The sequence below is a fragment of the Mastigoproctus giganteus genome, chromosome 7 (genome assembly GCF_048544385.1).
Source record: "Mastigoproctus giganteus isolate SK-2022 chromosome 7, ASM4854438v1, whole genome shotgun sequence".
Classification (NCBI taxonomy): Eukaryota; Metazoa; Arthropoda; class Arachnida; order Uropygi; family Thelyphonidae; genus Mastigoproctus; species Mastigoproctus giganteus.
This window is the reverse complement of record NC_143581.1, coordinates 26,672,256-26,685,127: the sequence shown is the minus strand read 5'-3', so window position 1 is coordinate 26,685,127 and position 12,872 is coordinate 26,672,256. Positions and strand designations below refer to the sequence as shown.

Genomic DNA, 12,872 nt, shown 5'->3' with positions numbered 1-12,872 from the left:
TCACAACTGTAGAAGATGGCTGATTTTGAAGTGATGTTGTGCAATCGTAATTTTGTTTCAGTTGGGATAACAATTTTGACTCTTTGTACGTTTTTTCCACATAATCCCATTGATTTTGTGTGTTGAGGTGTAGATCTTCATCTTGTATTTTATCTTGCGTATTTTATTCATTTTATTAACAACCATCTGTATTCATTTTCCGATTTTGCGATTATAACTTGATCCTCAGCATATATAGGTTGGATTTCATTCCTTTGTTCAACTTTTCCGTTGTTAACTGTTTGTTTCCATTCTTTAATAATTTTATTGATGTTTATATTAAATAAATTTGGTGATAGTTCACAATCTTTGTTTGATTCTTTTATTGGTGCTAAATGGATCAATAAATAGCAGAAATGTTGTTGGGTTAAATTCTCTTCTTTTCTCCAAAATTGTTTATACTTCTCTTTTCTGAACCCACTTTTCTCAATATGAATCTGCACGTCACAGTTTATTATACTTCCACATGTCATTTTAAATGGTGATTGGAAACATATAATCTGTTGAAACACATGCTGTACTATATGTTTTAGAATGGTAGAGGGTGGACAGCCAAGAAAAAAACTCTCCTGCAATATTATCAGGAGTCTTTTTACAGTTTTTTTTGAATTGTGTCTTTTAAGCTAAAGTTTGAGATATTAGTTTCTTTAAAGGTGCCAAGGAGATGACTCTTTATAATTCTGTTGTTTCAACGTGTCCATTTTATTTATTAAATTCTTTATTTCTGTTTATTATTTTATTAAACATTTAAATGTTTTTGGGTTTATTACTTAATTAAATATAAAAAATGTTAAATTTAAAAACAATAACCACTTAAGATTTATCTGTAAAATTCATTTTGAGTTGTATTTAAAAATACATGATTTATTTTCTCTTATTGGAATAAGAGAAAATAACGTTAATGTCACATAAAGACATCTTAGAAGACACTGGCTACTGTGGTACTGTTTCTTCTCGAGATATCCTAAAATCCGCGGGACGGATCTTTATCTCAACAGACGGAAGAGAATATTGTTGTCCTTTCCACGAACTCCAGGTAATTCCGTTAGCAAAGCTCGTGTAATTTCCTTTCAAGTTAAGTCCATTGAGGTTGGATGCGTGGACGGCGCTGTACCACCAGGCACCACTGAATTTTTGAGCACAGTTCTTTAGACAGGGGTCGTTGTCCTTATCTTTGGTGGTGAATTCGGTTCTGTTTATTCCGGTTAAGGAATCACCTACAAAAACAAATGCATACTGCTAAATAATTATAGGTTATCATGTCCAATTACATATTGCTGCTCTTCATAAGGTTACTGTTAACTCTTTTTCCTTCAAAACATACTCTTTTGAAGGTACATGTAAATATTATATATTTTCGTGTATTATATACTTTTCCCTTCTCTGATATAGCTAGTTAATATAGCCGATGGAAGATGTGGCTAAAATTATATAGTACATGTACAATAAATTTAAGAACAGAAATGTAATATTTTTGTGAATTTTTCGACTATGATATCACAACCAGAAATCCGTAAAATTCCTACATCTGCAAGGATCAAGTACCTCAGTTGCCTAACTTAGAGGTTTTGCTATACTTTGTTGGAAATTTCTTCTGGAACTTCGACTATTACTTGGAGATAGAATGAACATTTTATCCAACCATAGCTGAATTAGAAGAAAGGCCAATGACTGATGCATCCAATTGACAACAAGTAGGTGAAGCTGAAAAGCCATATTTTCTGGTCTATATCATGCCAATGATTTCTAAATGATTCTACCTTTCTTTTGTATCCAGTGTCTCTGGCTTAGCAATAGAGAAGAACTCTGTAGTACATTGTTCTCAAAAACAAATAAAAGAAAAAACTGGGAATTTCTAACCTAGAAATTTATAAATAAAAATAAAATAAATAAAAGAAAAATAATAACTAAAATAACATTAAAATAAATTCATAACTATAATAAATAAAAGAACAAATTTGGGTATTTCTATCCGAGAAATTTTCCTTGCCTGCTCGCTGGCATCTGGTATTATAATAAACTTGATTTAAAGGGATATTAGTGACAATATCGATATAAGTTAGTTATTTAACAAAATACGGTTTTGCATGATAAATTTCAAACTCGATTTATTGATTAGTTAAGATTCAAAGCCTTTCCCGATTATAAGTAATAAGATATTCAAAACCGTCTGGAAAGATTTCGTCAAAATTATATAAGAATGTTGTCCTCATTTGTTGTTGTAATAGGTTTGAGGAGCATCAGCAACGAAGGCCACATTCCTCCATATATATTTTCTGTAAATTACGTGTGTTGTGTGTTTGATTTTCGGTTTGCTGGATGAAAATAACGGGTTTCCGGGAGGAAAAACCATGTTACTTTCACCCGAGAACAACTAACACAGCCATGTTGTGAAAAAGGTCCAAAAAATGCCTCCTCTCATCGAGGGGACTCCAACTCAGAATATTTCTACCCGGTGTGGGGAGGCTGGCGATTCTACCAGTTTTACTACCACAAGGGTCTGGTTTCACTTATCAATAAATCGAATTTAAAATGTTCACTTTCAAAATTGTATTTTCCTCTAAGTAACATTGATGTAACAAAATATTTAACAAGTGTTAAGAAAAGATAGAAAACAGAAGAAATCTCGTCTGACACTGGCCAAGAAATATAACATCTCGGTAGTTTCCACCAAAGCCAAGATTTTTGCATCCAGATTTGGACCTAGAACATCTCCTGAATCTATAATGAGAATGTTTAACGAGGAACATAACCTCTCAGTTCAGGTTAAACGGCTTAAAAGCCGGCAAACACGCTATGCCTCTTTCCTTATAATGTGTTCTCCTGCTGTCTATAAAAAAGTTATAGATCCAGCCTCCTGGCCCCAAGGTATATATATCAGACCATTTTCTGAGAAAAAGAGCCCCCATCAACAACCTCAACTAATTCACCCTCCTCGATAGCAATCAACGCTGCAAGGGAACAAGCATGAATGCCCCACATTCCGGGCAATTTCTCAAAATGTGCGCAGCATAATTCAAAATTATACAAGTGGTGACAAACAGCGGCATCAAAAAATTGGTACCATCAGCCTTCAATCACCAATAAATAACAGTTCGGGAATGCTCATCCCAACGTGGGTCACGAATCGACAAACTAGAAAGCCTGCCTTGAATAAAAATATTAGAGACACATGCCTTAAAAAGATCCACAAAACTTGCATAATCAGAGTCTTGTACCAGAATGTTAGAAGCCTCCGCAACAAACTGGATATCATTGATCAAATCTTGCTCGCTAGTGATATCGATATTCTCTGTGTTACAGAAACCTGGCTTGATAAAGACCAAGAATTTTTCACATCTTGTACTCCAGCTGGGTATAAATCAGCGTTTACTTCCAGAGTTGACCAAAGAGGAGGCGGCGTTGCCATTTTCTTTAAGAGCTCACAGGCCTCACTTGTTCATCAAGTATCTAGCAAAACAACAGCATATGAAGCTCTCGCTGTTACTCTCAGCTACAATAGCGTTCTTATAGATGTAATTGCCATATATATATACCCCCAGCACCTTCATATGACGCCATCCATGAAATATCAAACTGGATCATTAACCAGCTTCATCCTTCAGCTTTGCACTTTGTCTGTGGAGACTTTAATCTTCCTCCCCAACTAGCTAACCTTCAGCAAATGCTCCTGTCAAACCTATCTTGTACTGGGTTACAAATGATTAATGACCTCCCGACCAGAGGTAACAATCAACTAGATCTCATCCTTGCCTCTTTTCCTTGCACACCTGATTACATGCCAGAGACTTATTTTAATTCGGACCACAAGCCAATTATTGTTATTTTACAGATACCTGCTCCAAACTTCAATGTTGTGAATTCAATTAACACCAGAGTAATAGTTAGTCCCAGATTTTTGAGAATTGCTAAATGTGTGGAGGCTGCCTCTGCCATCCCGTGGTCAGTCCTTGAAAACTGTGATCTTGAAATTGCAGTAAATCTGCTTACTAATTGGCTTAAGACGATTGCGACATTTGCAGCATCAAAGAGAATTTCTATTATGCCTCCGTCCAGAGCATGGTGGACTCCCCATCTTAATATGAGCTTCAAATTAAAACAGCAACTCCACAAAATGTGGAAGCAGTCGCAAAGTGTTCAAGACAGGATAGCCTACTCTAGATCCCGTGCAACATTCAACAGGCTGAAATCTCAAGCAATTAAGAATTATATGGACACTACCCTTCGTAGAGGAAAAACCCCCTACTTTGAACGGCCTTCTGATTTCCCACAAAAACTTGAACTTAACCAGTGGCTAGACTTTATATCCAGATTTGCCTCGAACTCGGAACAATGTCCTCATCTTGAGACACCAACAACTGAAATCCCCCCAGACACGCTTTCTGCAGTATCAATTTCCAGGGAACAGCTTATTTCTGCCATAAATTCTACACCGGCTTCTGCTAAGGCAGGTGCAGATGAAATACCCCAATTCATTATTAAATGTCTTAGCTCATACATTTTGGGTCCCCTTCAAACTATTTTTAATGCTATTTTGTCAAGTAATTTCTTTCCCCAGCAATGGAACATCTACCTTGTGAAGCCTATACCAAAAATTCAATCACCTACTCTTCTTAAGCACTACCGGCCAATCTCCAATGCCTCAAGTCTTCTAAAACTCCTAGAGAAGATACTTCTCCCCATTTTAACTAAACAACTTCTTCCACATCAGCCTCATCAAATCCACTACTCTCTTCCTCATAGATCCACTGTGACTAATCTCTTAGCCACCACCAGCTCTATCCTCTCTGCGTTTGAATCTCATGCAGAGCTTGCAGTCACTTATGTAGACCTTGAAGCAGCATTTGACTCAATAAAGGTTCCTGCAATGCTGAAGCTACTTTCAGACCATTATCAAATCAAGGGAGACACTCTACAGTTCCTCACTTCACTCCTTCAAAATAGAATAATCCGGCTTACTGTCCACGGCCAAACATACGAGCCATGTGTCTCTTCAGGCGTGCCACAGGGTGGTGTCTTATCCGGCCTCTTATTTACAGCGCTCATCTCGCCGCTTGTTGAGTCCAGGCATGATACTCTATGCTATGCTGATGATATGAAGCTCCTCACACTGATTTCTCCACATGATGATCTTCTTGTGATAACAGCATCAATTAACAATATACTCCTGGAATTTGCAAACTACCTCAACCAGTTTGGACTAAAAATAAATCCAGAAAAGTCTGAATTTATGATATTCTCGTTAAAGAAAACGCCTTCCTATATTCAGCCAACACTATGCAATTCCCCTATTCCCATCGTCAAGAAACGTACTGATTTGGGGGTTGTTTTTGATCCTAAGCTCTGCTTTGGTAACCACATGGAAAAGCTGCTCACCCAGGCAGCTCGACTCCGATGGATGGCCAAACAGCATTTGCATTACATTAATGAAGTAACGACCACCAGAAGATATATAAAAAGCACGGTATACTCTCCGCTTCTATATGCTGCAGAAGTATGGGCATCTGCCGCCCCTAGCACAATTCGACCACTCTTTTCTACTGAGTTTTGGCTCTTAAAATGGGTCATAAACAAACATAAACTTCCTCCACAGTTAAGGACAACTGAAATGGCCAGTTTGATAAAAATTCACAGGCTTCCCACGCTGATTAGGGTGAAATGCCTTACCACAACTGTAAAAATGATCACTGGAAAGATCTCGGCACCATCATTCTGGGACCTGTGCTCTTGGAGAGTCCCTCAGCCTTCCCTCAGAGCGACTCCAACTCTATGCCCACATCTCAGCCGTCTCCACTTATCCGATAGGTTTCTGCCATATCAGCTACTTCCATGTGCCCAGTCTTTGGATGCTGACCTTAATAAGTTTTCTAGTGATAAGGAGTATAGACGCCGCATCCTTAAATTGTACTTCCCCGTCCTTGATTCTGCTCCTTGAAGCTCGCCTTAACGCCGCAATCCAGAAATGCGACATGAAGATGGCTTACCAACGAACCTTGTAGTTTTCCACCTGTATATTCTTTGTTCATTGTGATGTTTATAATTGTGTTATACTTTGAGTGTTGAGCTCTATTTACTTTTGATTCGTTCATATATGTATTTTATATTTAATTTATTAATTTCCTTTCTTACATATTGTAATATCACTGTTAACCCCTGGCCTTGTGGCCGTGAAGGGCTTATTGCAATGTATCCATTGTATTACCATTATTATTATTATTGCAATAAAGATTTCTAATTGGAATCGACCTTACCAGCGTTTCCTGAGTATTCGTGAACACGCAGTGTATAATAATTTTCTTCCCCATCAATCGAAAATTGGTCATAGAAGGCAAATCTGGAGTTACCATCCATGTCTTTAAGATCAAACCTAATGGAGTTCTTCTTTTGCTCCGATAGTGCATGGATATTATCGTTCCCTTTAAAAAGAATATTTTATTAACCTATTTATATATTACGTTGAATAAAAAGAAATTTTTATATCTTTTATAAAATGAATCGTTAAAGAAATTACAAAATAGACAGACGCTGCATGCATTTCTTGTCAAAATTTCTTATGACTTGTCCAAACATAGACTGCAATTGAGATGTGCAAAACATTTTTCGACCAGTGCTATGTGTCATCCATCTTTCAATTCCACGTAACCTCCATTCTCAACAATATTAGAGTGTCTCCTGGTATTACCAGTCACTTAAAGGGATCTTGTTTCTCACTGGTTTGAATGATTTAATTTCAACTCATATAAGAAATGTTGAAAGGAGAAAATTAAGAAAACGCAGAATAATTGATTCGGCTAGAGGGCTTCAAGGGTCCAATATAGTTTGTCCAATTTGATCTAAGTCTTTTCTACCCAGTGTGGAGGTACAGAGATCATAAAAGGTTTGTCCGAGGAGAGAGACAGGAAGTGAACTAGGGCCTCGTATGTATTGATGTTAACTGATTCTAGTTTAATTTTGACCCTTCACCCCTCAAAAATAATGGTTAATTCCATAGGTCAGGTGACAGGTTGGAAATACCTGTTGAACTTACGATATGAAATGCTTGCCCACTCAGTGATAGGGTGTTGGAACAGGATGAAAAAAAAGAATGTAAATCTCTTCACAATAGGTACCATATTTATTCATTTAATGTAGATGGTTGCAGCTGGAGCACACCAAACCAGTCTTGTATACTTGTATAGAAACTGTTCTTAGTAAAGGCAATCAGAACAGTGGTGTCCAGAGAACGAAAGCATTGGACATTACAGTAAAATATATTACACATTCCAGGCATCAAATAGATTCACCTGAGGATAATGTATATCAAAAATCTTAAAAGAAGAATAAAAACGGCTTGAACCCCATTGTATTGTATTAACAACGAAATTAGGCGGTATAAGTGTGATGGTTTTGCCCTCTTTTACGTGGTTTCAAACAGTTTCACCGATGAAATCATGAATGCGGCTTATCTATTGGGGTATTAGGAAGAGTTCTGCTTTACTTAAAATGTGGCAGTGCTTTGGAGAGAGGTCGTATTTGAATCATCATGACAACGCTCCAAGTCTCAAAGTTCTCCTTTAAAATCCCTATATGCTTTTCCAAAGAAAATTCAGGAAATTATGGAGATCTTTATCGAGTAGAGATAGTCTCATTCCAAAAAAAAATACTTGCCAAGAAATATGACAGCCATACTTATTTGCGTAGTCCAATCTTAAAAATTCCATCTGGTAAACTAATGTTTTCGTAATGGAATCTGTGTACCTTCAGTCCATAATTCATGCAATATCTCTGTTCCAAAATCCATCATATTAGTATCCAAAGAATTTCGGATACTACAAATAAATTTACAGCTATTACCAAGAAGCTATGAATTTTAGATTCTCTTTCCTTGGCTTGTGAGGTTAGACTGTGACCAGTCTACAGTTTACCATTCGAACGAAGACTGTCCCCTAAGCGACGTTCTGGTCTTTAGTAAAGATTTCCACGTCCATTAGACGTGGAAATCTCAAAAATTATACGAATTTTTTAAAATAAATAAGGAAGGAACTAAATAATTTTATTATAATTTGAAGGATGCTGGAAATTATTTCTAACGATGTTCAATTTATGATAAAACGAATTGTTGATAATCTTATTTCGAGCATCTAATCATAAGACCCTTTCGAACTTATTATTTTTGGAAATAATTATGCATTTATATATTATGAACATAGACAGTAGAATAACAAAAATGAATTCCTCCTAGGTTAAATAAATAAATGACTTTAAATTAAAATTTAATTTAAATCAAATTTATTTTAATGAAATTCTATTTTTAAAAACCTCTCTAGGCTTAATATAGTTCTAGACGATCATTACGCATATTTCAGGATTTGGCCTTAAAGCATCATTATCATCGATCACAGAAGATAATCACAATTTTCATTGCAAGGCTCAGCTCTCTTCAGGTCAAAATCCGGTTATTTGCCGATGATTTTACCATTAATTCTCCAATCTTTGGATTCGGTGCGTGATTCCTGCAGTCATGTTTGTCGACATGACTGCAGTAACCAAAACAGATAGGAACATATTCAAATATTCCACTTACCTAACCAGAACTCACGATCAAGATTTCCAAAACCAAATTTGTATTCTTCCCAACCTTTGAAAAAGTAATCATTTGGTCGTCCAAAGTCTCCTCTCCTTTGAATTATCTGCAAAACAAAACACGTTTGTTATTCTGTTCGAAATAATAGTTTAAAATAGTTTCTTTTACAATTTATAAAGCGTGGTAATTGGCTAATAATCCATAAGCAATTTCACGTAGCATCAGGGGGTGTAGAGAAGTCCTCTCAGGTGCTTTCTAAGATACCAATGTGTATTTTTATTTTCCCAATATTTATTGGGAAAATAAATAGTGATTCTTTATTACAACTACTCCTATGTAGCTTTATCCACAATTTGCATTGCAAGGCTCAGCTCTCCTCAGGTCAAAATCCAGTTCTTTGCCGATGATTTTACCATTACTTCTCCAATCTTTGGATTCGGTGCGTGATTGGTGCAGAAATAACCCAACGATTCTCGAAATTGAAATGGAAATCAATTTAGCAGTAGGGCTACTTCAAGTGAAATCCTTAGCCCATTTATCCTATTTAACCTATTAATGAGTTGAATAATTCTATGTCTGAGGTCATTAATATTTAGTGAATGTACAATAATAAAAAGAGAGTTCCACTTACTGTCCATCCTCCTCCGTCCGTAGACATGTCACAGTAGACGTCAATACTATCCCTAATTATACGATTTCTGGGCCAAATCTTATAGATGCCACTGGTGTTATAACCTCCTTCCAGTACTTCGGCACAATCCATTGGTTTGTAAATACATCGCACAGAGCCTACTGCAATGAGAATAAAATTATATGAAAATATTCAATTATATTGGGTAATGAAAGTGTAATACTTCTGGCATGGATATACAACGAACGTGTGTGTTTAAAAAGATAGAATGAAAAGTAAAATGAGATGACAGCTATTTATTGTGCTGGAAATATTTCATCTGTGTGGATCATCTGAACAAAATGTGGACCAGGATTTGTGTATGGCATTGACAACTGTCTTTAAATTGCTACAATCTATGGTGAATAACCTGAGTTCAGATTGTATTAGGTGATTCTCGCAAGAGTTTCTTCAATATTCATGCTCAAGTCCTTAGCTCGTGCAGAAATTGTTTATTGTCAAAGATACTCGACACAGCTGGTAAGACAAGATGAAATTGTACACGTACCGTATTTGGCACGGTATAAAGAAATTATTAATTATATTTTTCTATACTGTATACAAAATAAATATTCCGTTTATTTTTCTTTCAGTCAAAGCAGCTAACGAGGAGTCGATGTATTCTGTGTATAAATTGCGCGTATTTTAACACAGCATTAAATTCAGCCACTGATTAGAGACTCTTTGGCCTGAACCAAAGCCGAAGTTCCGATTCATCGCAAAGGCGTTCTTTGATTTAAGATCGGGATTCCTGAAAGGCCAAAAGTCCTTAACCTTTTACTGATCCCCACAGATGGAGACCTTTTCCTTCGCACGTGAACTACTAGCGCAGTCTAGCCTGAATCATCATCAATAAACGTGTCATTTTCGTGAATTGGATTCGAATCCAGACCTTTCTGTCTTCATTCCTTTTTGTTTGGAGCTTTGTGTATCGAAGAAATTTAATATATATAAAACAAAAATCTTCCTTTTAAAAATTCGCTGACATTTCGCGAGGTATATAAAAAAGAAAATATAAAGCAAACACCTCTTACCTTCGGCCAAAACATCTCTCAATAAAGCAAATCCATCATCAAATTTTTCCTTTGTTCGAATTACGTTGCAATTTAAATCATCTGATGCTTTGGTCATTAAGAAAAGCTTTGATACTAGAGAGCTATTACGTGCTCGATAATTAAGAAAAGCGTAGAAACGAGGAACAGTACTTGCGGTAACCCCATCTGAAATATTACACAACGGAATTCATCTAAAATGAGTTAAGAGAGAAGTAATTTTTCATTCCTCTTTATAACAATGACATAATGGGCTAACAAGAAAACAATTGTCCAATAAAAATATTCAGAATTACACGTATGTCGTGACAAAACGTATAAACCAAAATCACACTTAAGTTATGGGGAAAAAAGTGTTCCAAATATTAAGAAAAGGAGTGGGAAATGCTATGTTATTGGGTAAGGGGACTACAGTACCCTACCATTAATACAGGGACACCTGAATATCGACAAATTATTTCTTTGTACTCTTCCATCTGAATTTTTCAAACTCAAGGAACTGTTCTAATTGTGAGATACTTAAGTACTTACATTTCCTTCTGTTGCTAAAAAAATATTGCGACAACTTATCTGTTATTATCTGGAATGGTCCTTCAGTAGTATCGCTTCGTGTCCCAGGCTTATTTTGCACATTTCATGGCAAATCGGTCCTTTATATATAATTTGAATTTTTTTGTTTTGTTTTTTCTAGCCTACTCCCGGATTTGGCTGGAATGAAATGTTATCAAATTTTTCGGCTGGCAAACATCCTGTGATAAGATACTGGATACTATAAATGTACAGAAAGTATTTACATGAAACCAAACTAAATTCACTGTCTAAAAATTAAAAATATCTTTTGTACAACCAAAGGACGATTTCTCTGTAAATCTTTATAAACTGGAAATAAGTTATGCAAATGTAAGCCCTCACATAGTATGATCACAAGTTCCTTAGTATCATATTTCTTGGGGTTTCTGCTTTACTTTTCTTGAATAAAACTTTATAATACTCTGGCCAGTGAGTGTATGTTATTATGACTAAATATCATCTTTTTTAAATATTACAACATTTGAAAGCCGAACAATAGTATTTTATGCTTCGAAATAGTTTAAAAAATCGTGTCATTGCCTTTGGACAAAAATATACACTACATCACCATATCCGTATAAAAATATACATCGTATCATTGGTCACACAATGCGACCATTCAACATCATTTTAATTGCATCAAATAAACAAGATCACAAGAGCCAAACTGACCACTGCATAAAGTTAGAAACTGCAATCATAAACTTATCCAATAACACAAAGGATTGCAAGCAACAATTATAGAGACTGTCCTAGATCCAATGAGTAAATTCATTGGTCAGAGCCCCAATGACATCCATTAGTCAGAGCCCCCAATGACATCCATTAGTCAGAGCCCCCAATGACATCCATTAGTCAGAGCCCCCCAATGATATCCATCGGTTCAGAGCCCCAATGACATCCATTAGTCAGAGCCCGCAATGACATCCATTAGTCAGACCCCCAATGACATCCATGGGTTCAAAGCCCCAATGGAGGCTCTCATTTCAGCGTACGTTATTACTTTTACCACAAATTAAGGTTATTTGTAGATATGCAAGTGTCCTGATATTAATGGAAGGGCAGTATATTCTCTAGATTGTTAGTTTATTCACACATACTCTATGCTGATGTCTGTTGTGCGTTTTGTTCAATAAAATAGTAAAACAATTATACTCACAGAGAGATATTTCATTGTAAATAAACGCCTTAAAATTTTTATTATACTGAATTCCAAGATGGACATTTCAAATTTCAATTATCAGAGTGGTGTGGGAAAATAAAATCATTTGTTTTATTCTAGAAGGAAAGCAGCTCGAGCAAAAATTATTTGAAACAAAGCGGATATTTCAAATGTAGAAATCATTCAAATTACAAATTGTGTAAATAATTTCTAATTTTTAGTTTTATTTATTAAATCCATTTTGAGCAAAAATTAAAAATTAAATCTGAATTTGTAAATAACTATCAGTATAAGGTTAACTTTTGTTGTCCATTTTTCTGGGCTTGGTGAAGAATGGATATTGGGAATGTTTTTTTAACTTGAAGTCAGTAGAACGTTGTTGCAATGTTCTGTAATCGATTTGCTGTTTCCGGTGAAAAACCCGAGATTCCTAGAGAAAATATTATCCTGCGATTGTCTGAGACCGACTAACTCAGTCATTTTGTAAAGCCTACCCATTAAAATTCCTTGCGTCATTGAAGAGATTCGAACTTTCGTCTTTTCCTCCCGGTGTGGAGAAGATACTGATTGTGCCAACTGTGCTACCCACGAGGGCTCAGTAGAGCAGATCTTCATCTCAGTAGCAGCAAGCGAATGATGATTTCCTCGCCAACAACTCCAGATGATTTCGTTAGTGTATCTTGTGTGATTTCCTCTTTGGTATAGTCCTGAGAGGAAATCACAGACGAGAAACCCTAGCTTCTGGGAATTAAAGCAGTGGAGTCCTTCGCCTGAGACTGATTAATTCAGCGGCAGGATTGAACTTGGACCCGAAAA

General features: G+C 36.0%; 1 protein-coding gene across 1 annotated transcript; it reads right to left on the bottom strand.

Annotated features, from left to right (window-relative positions):
- Positions 1 to 972: 972 nt before the first annotated feature.
- LOC150082722 (techylectin-5A-like) lies at positions 973 to 12,671 on the bottom strand. Its single transcript, XM_090378254.1, has 6 exons — positions 12,551 to 12,671; positions 10,307 to 10,492; positions 9,234 to 9,394; positions 8,603 to 8,708; positions 6,291 to 6,455; positions 973 to 1,256 (listed from the first exon to the last, which is right to left on the bottom strand). The coding sequence occupies exons 1-6, from the start codon at positions 12,669 to 12,671 to the stop codon at positions 973 to 975; spliced, it is 1,023 nt and encodes a 340-aa protein (XP_090234380.1).
- Positions 12,672 to 12,872: the final 201 nt, after the last annotated feature.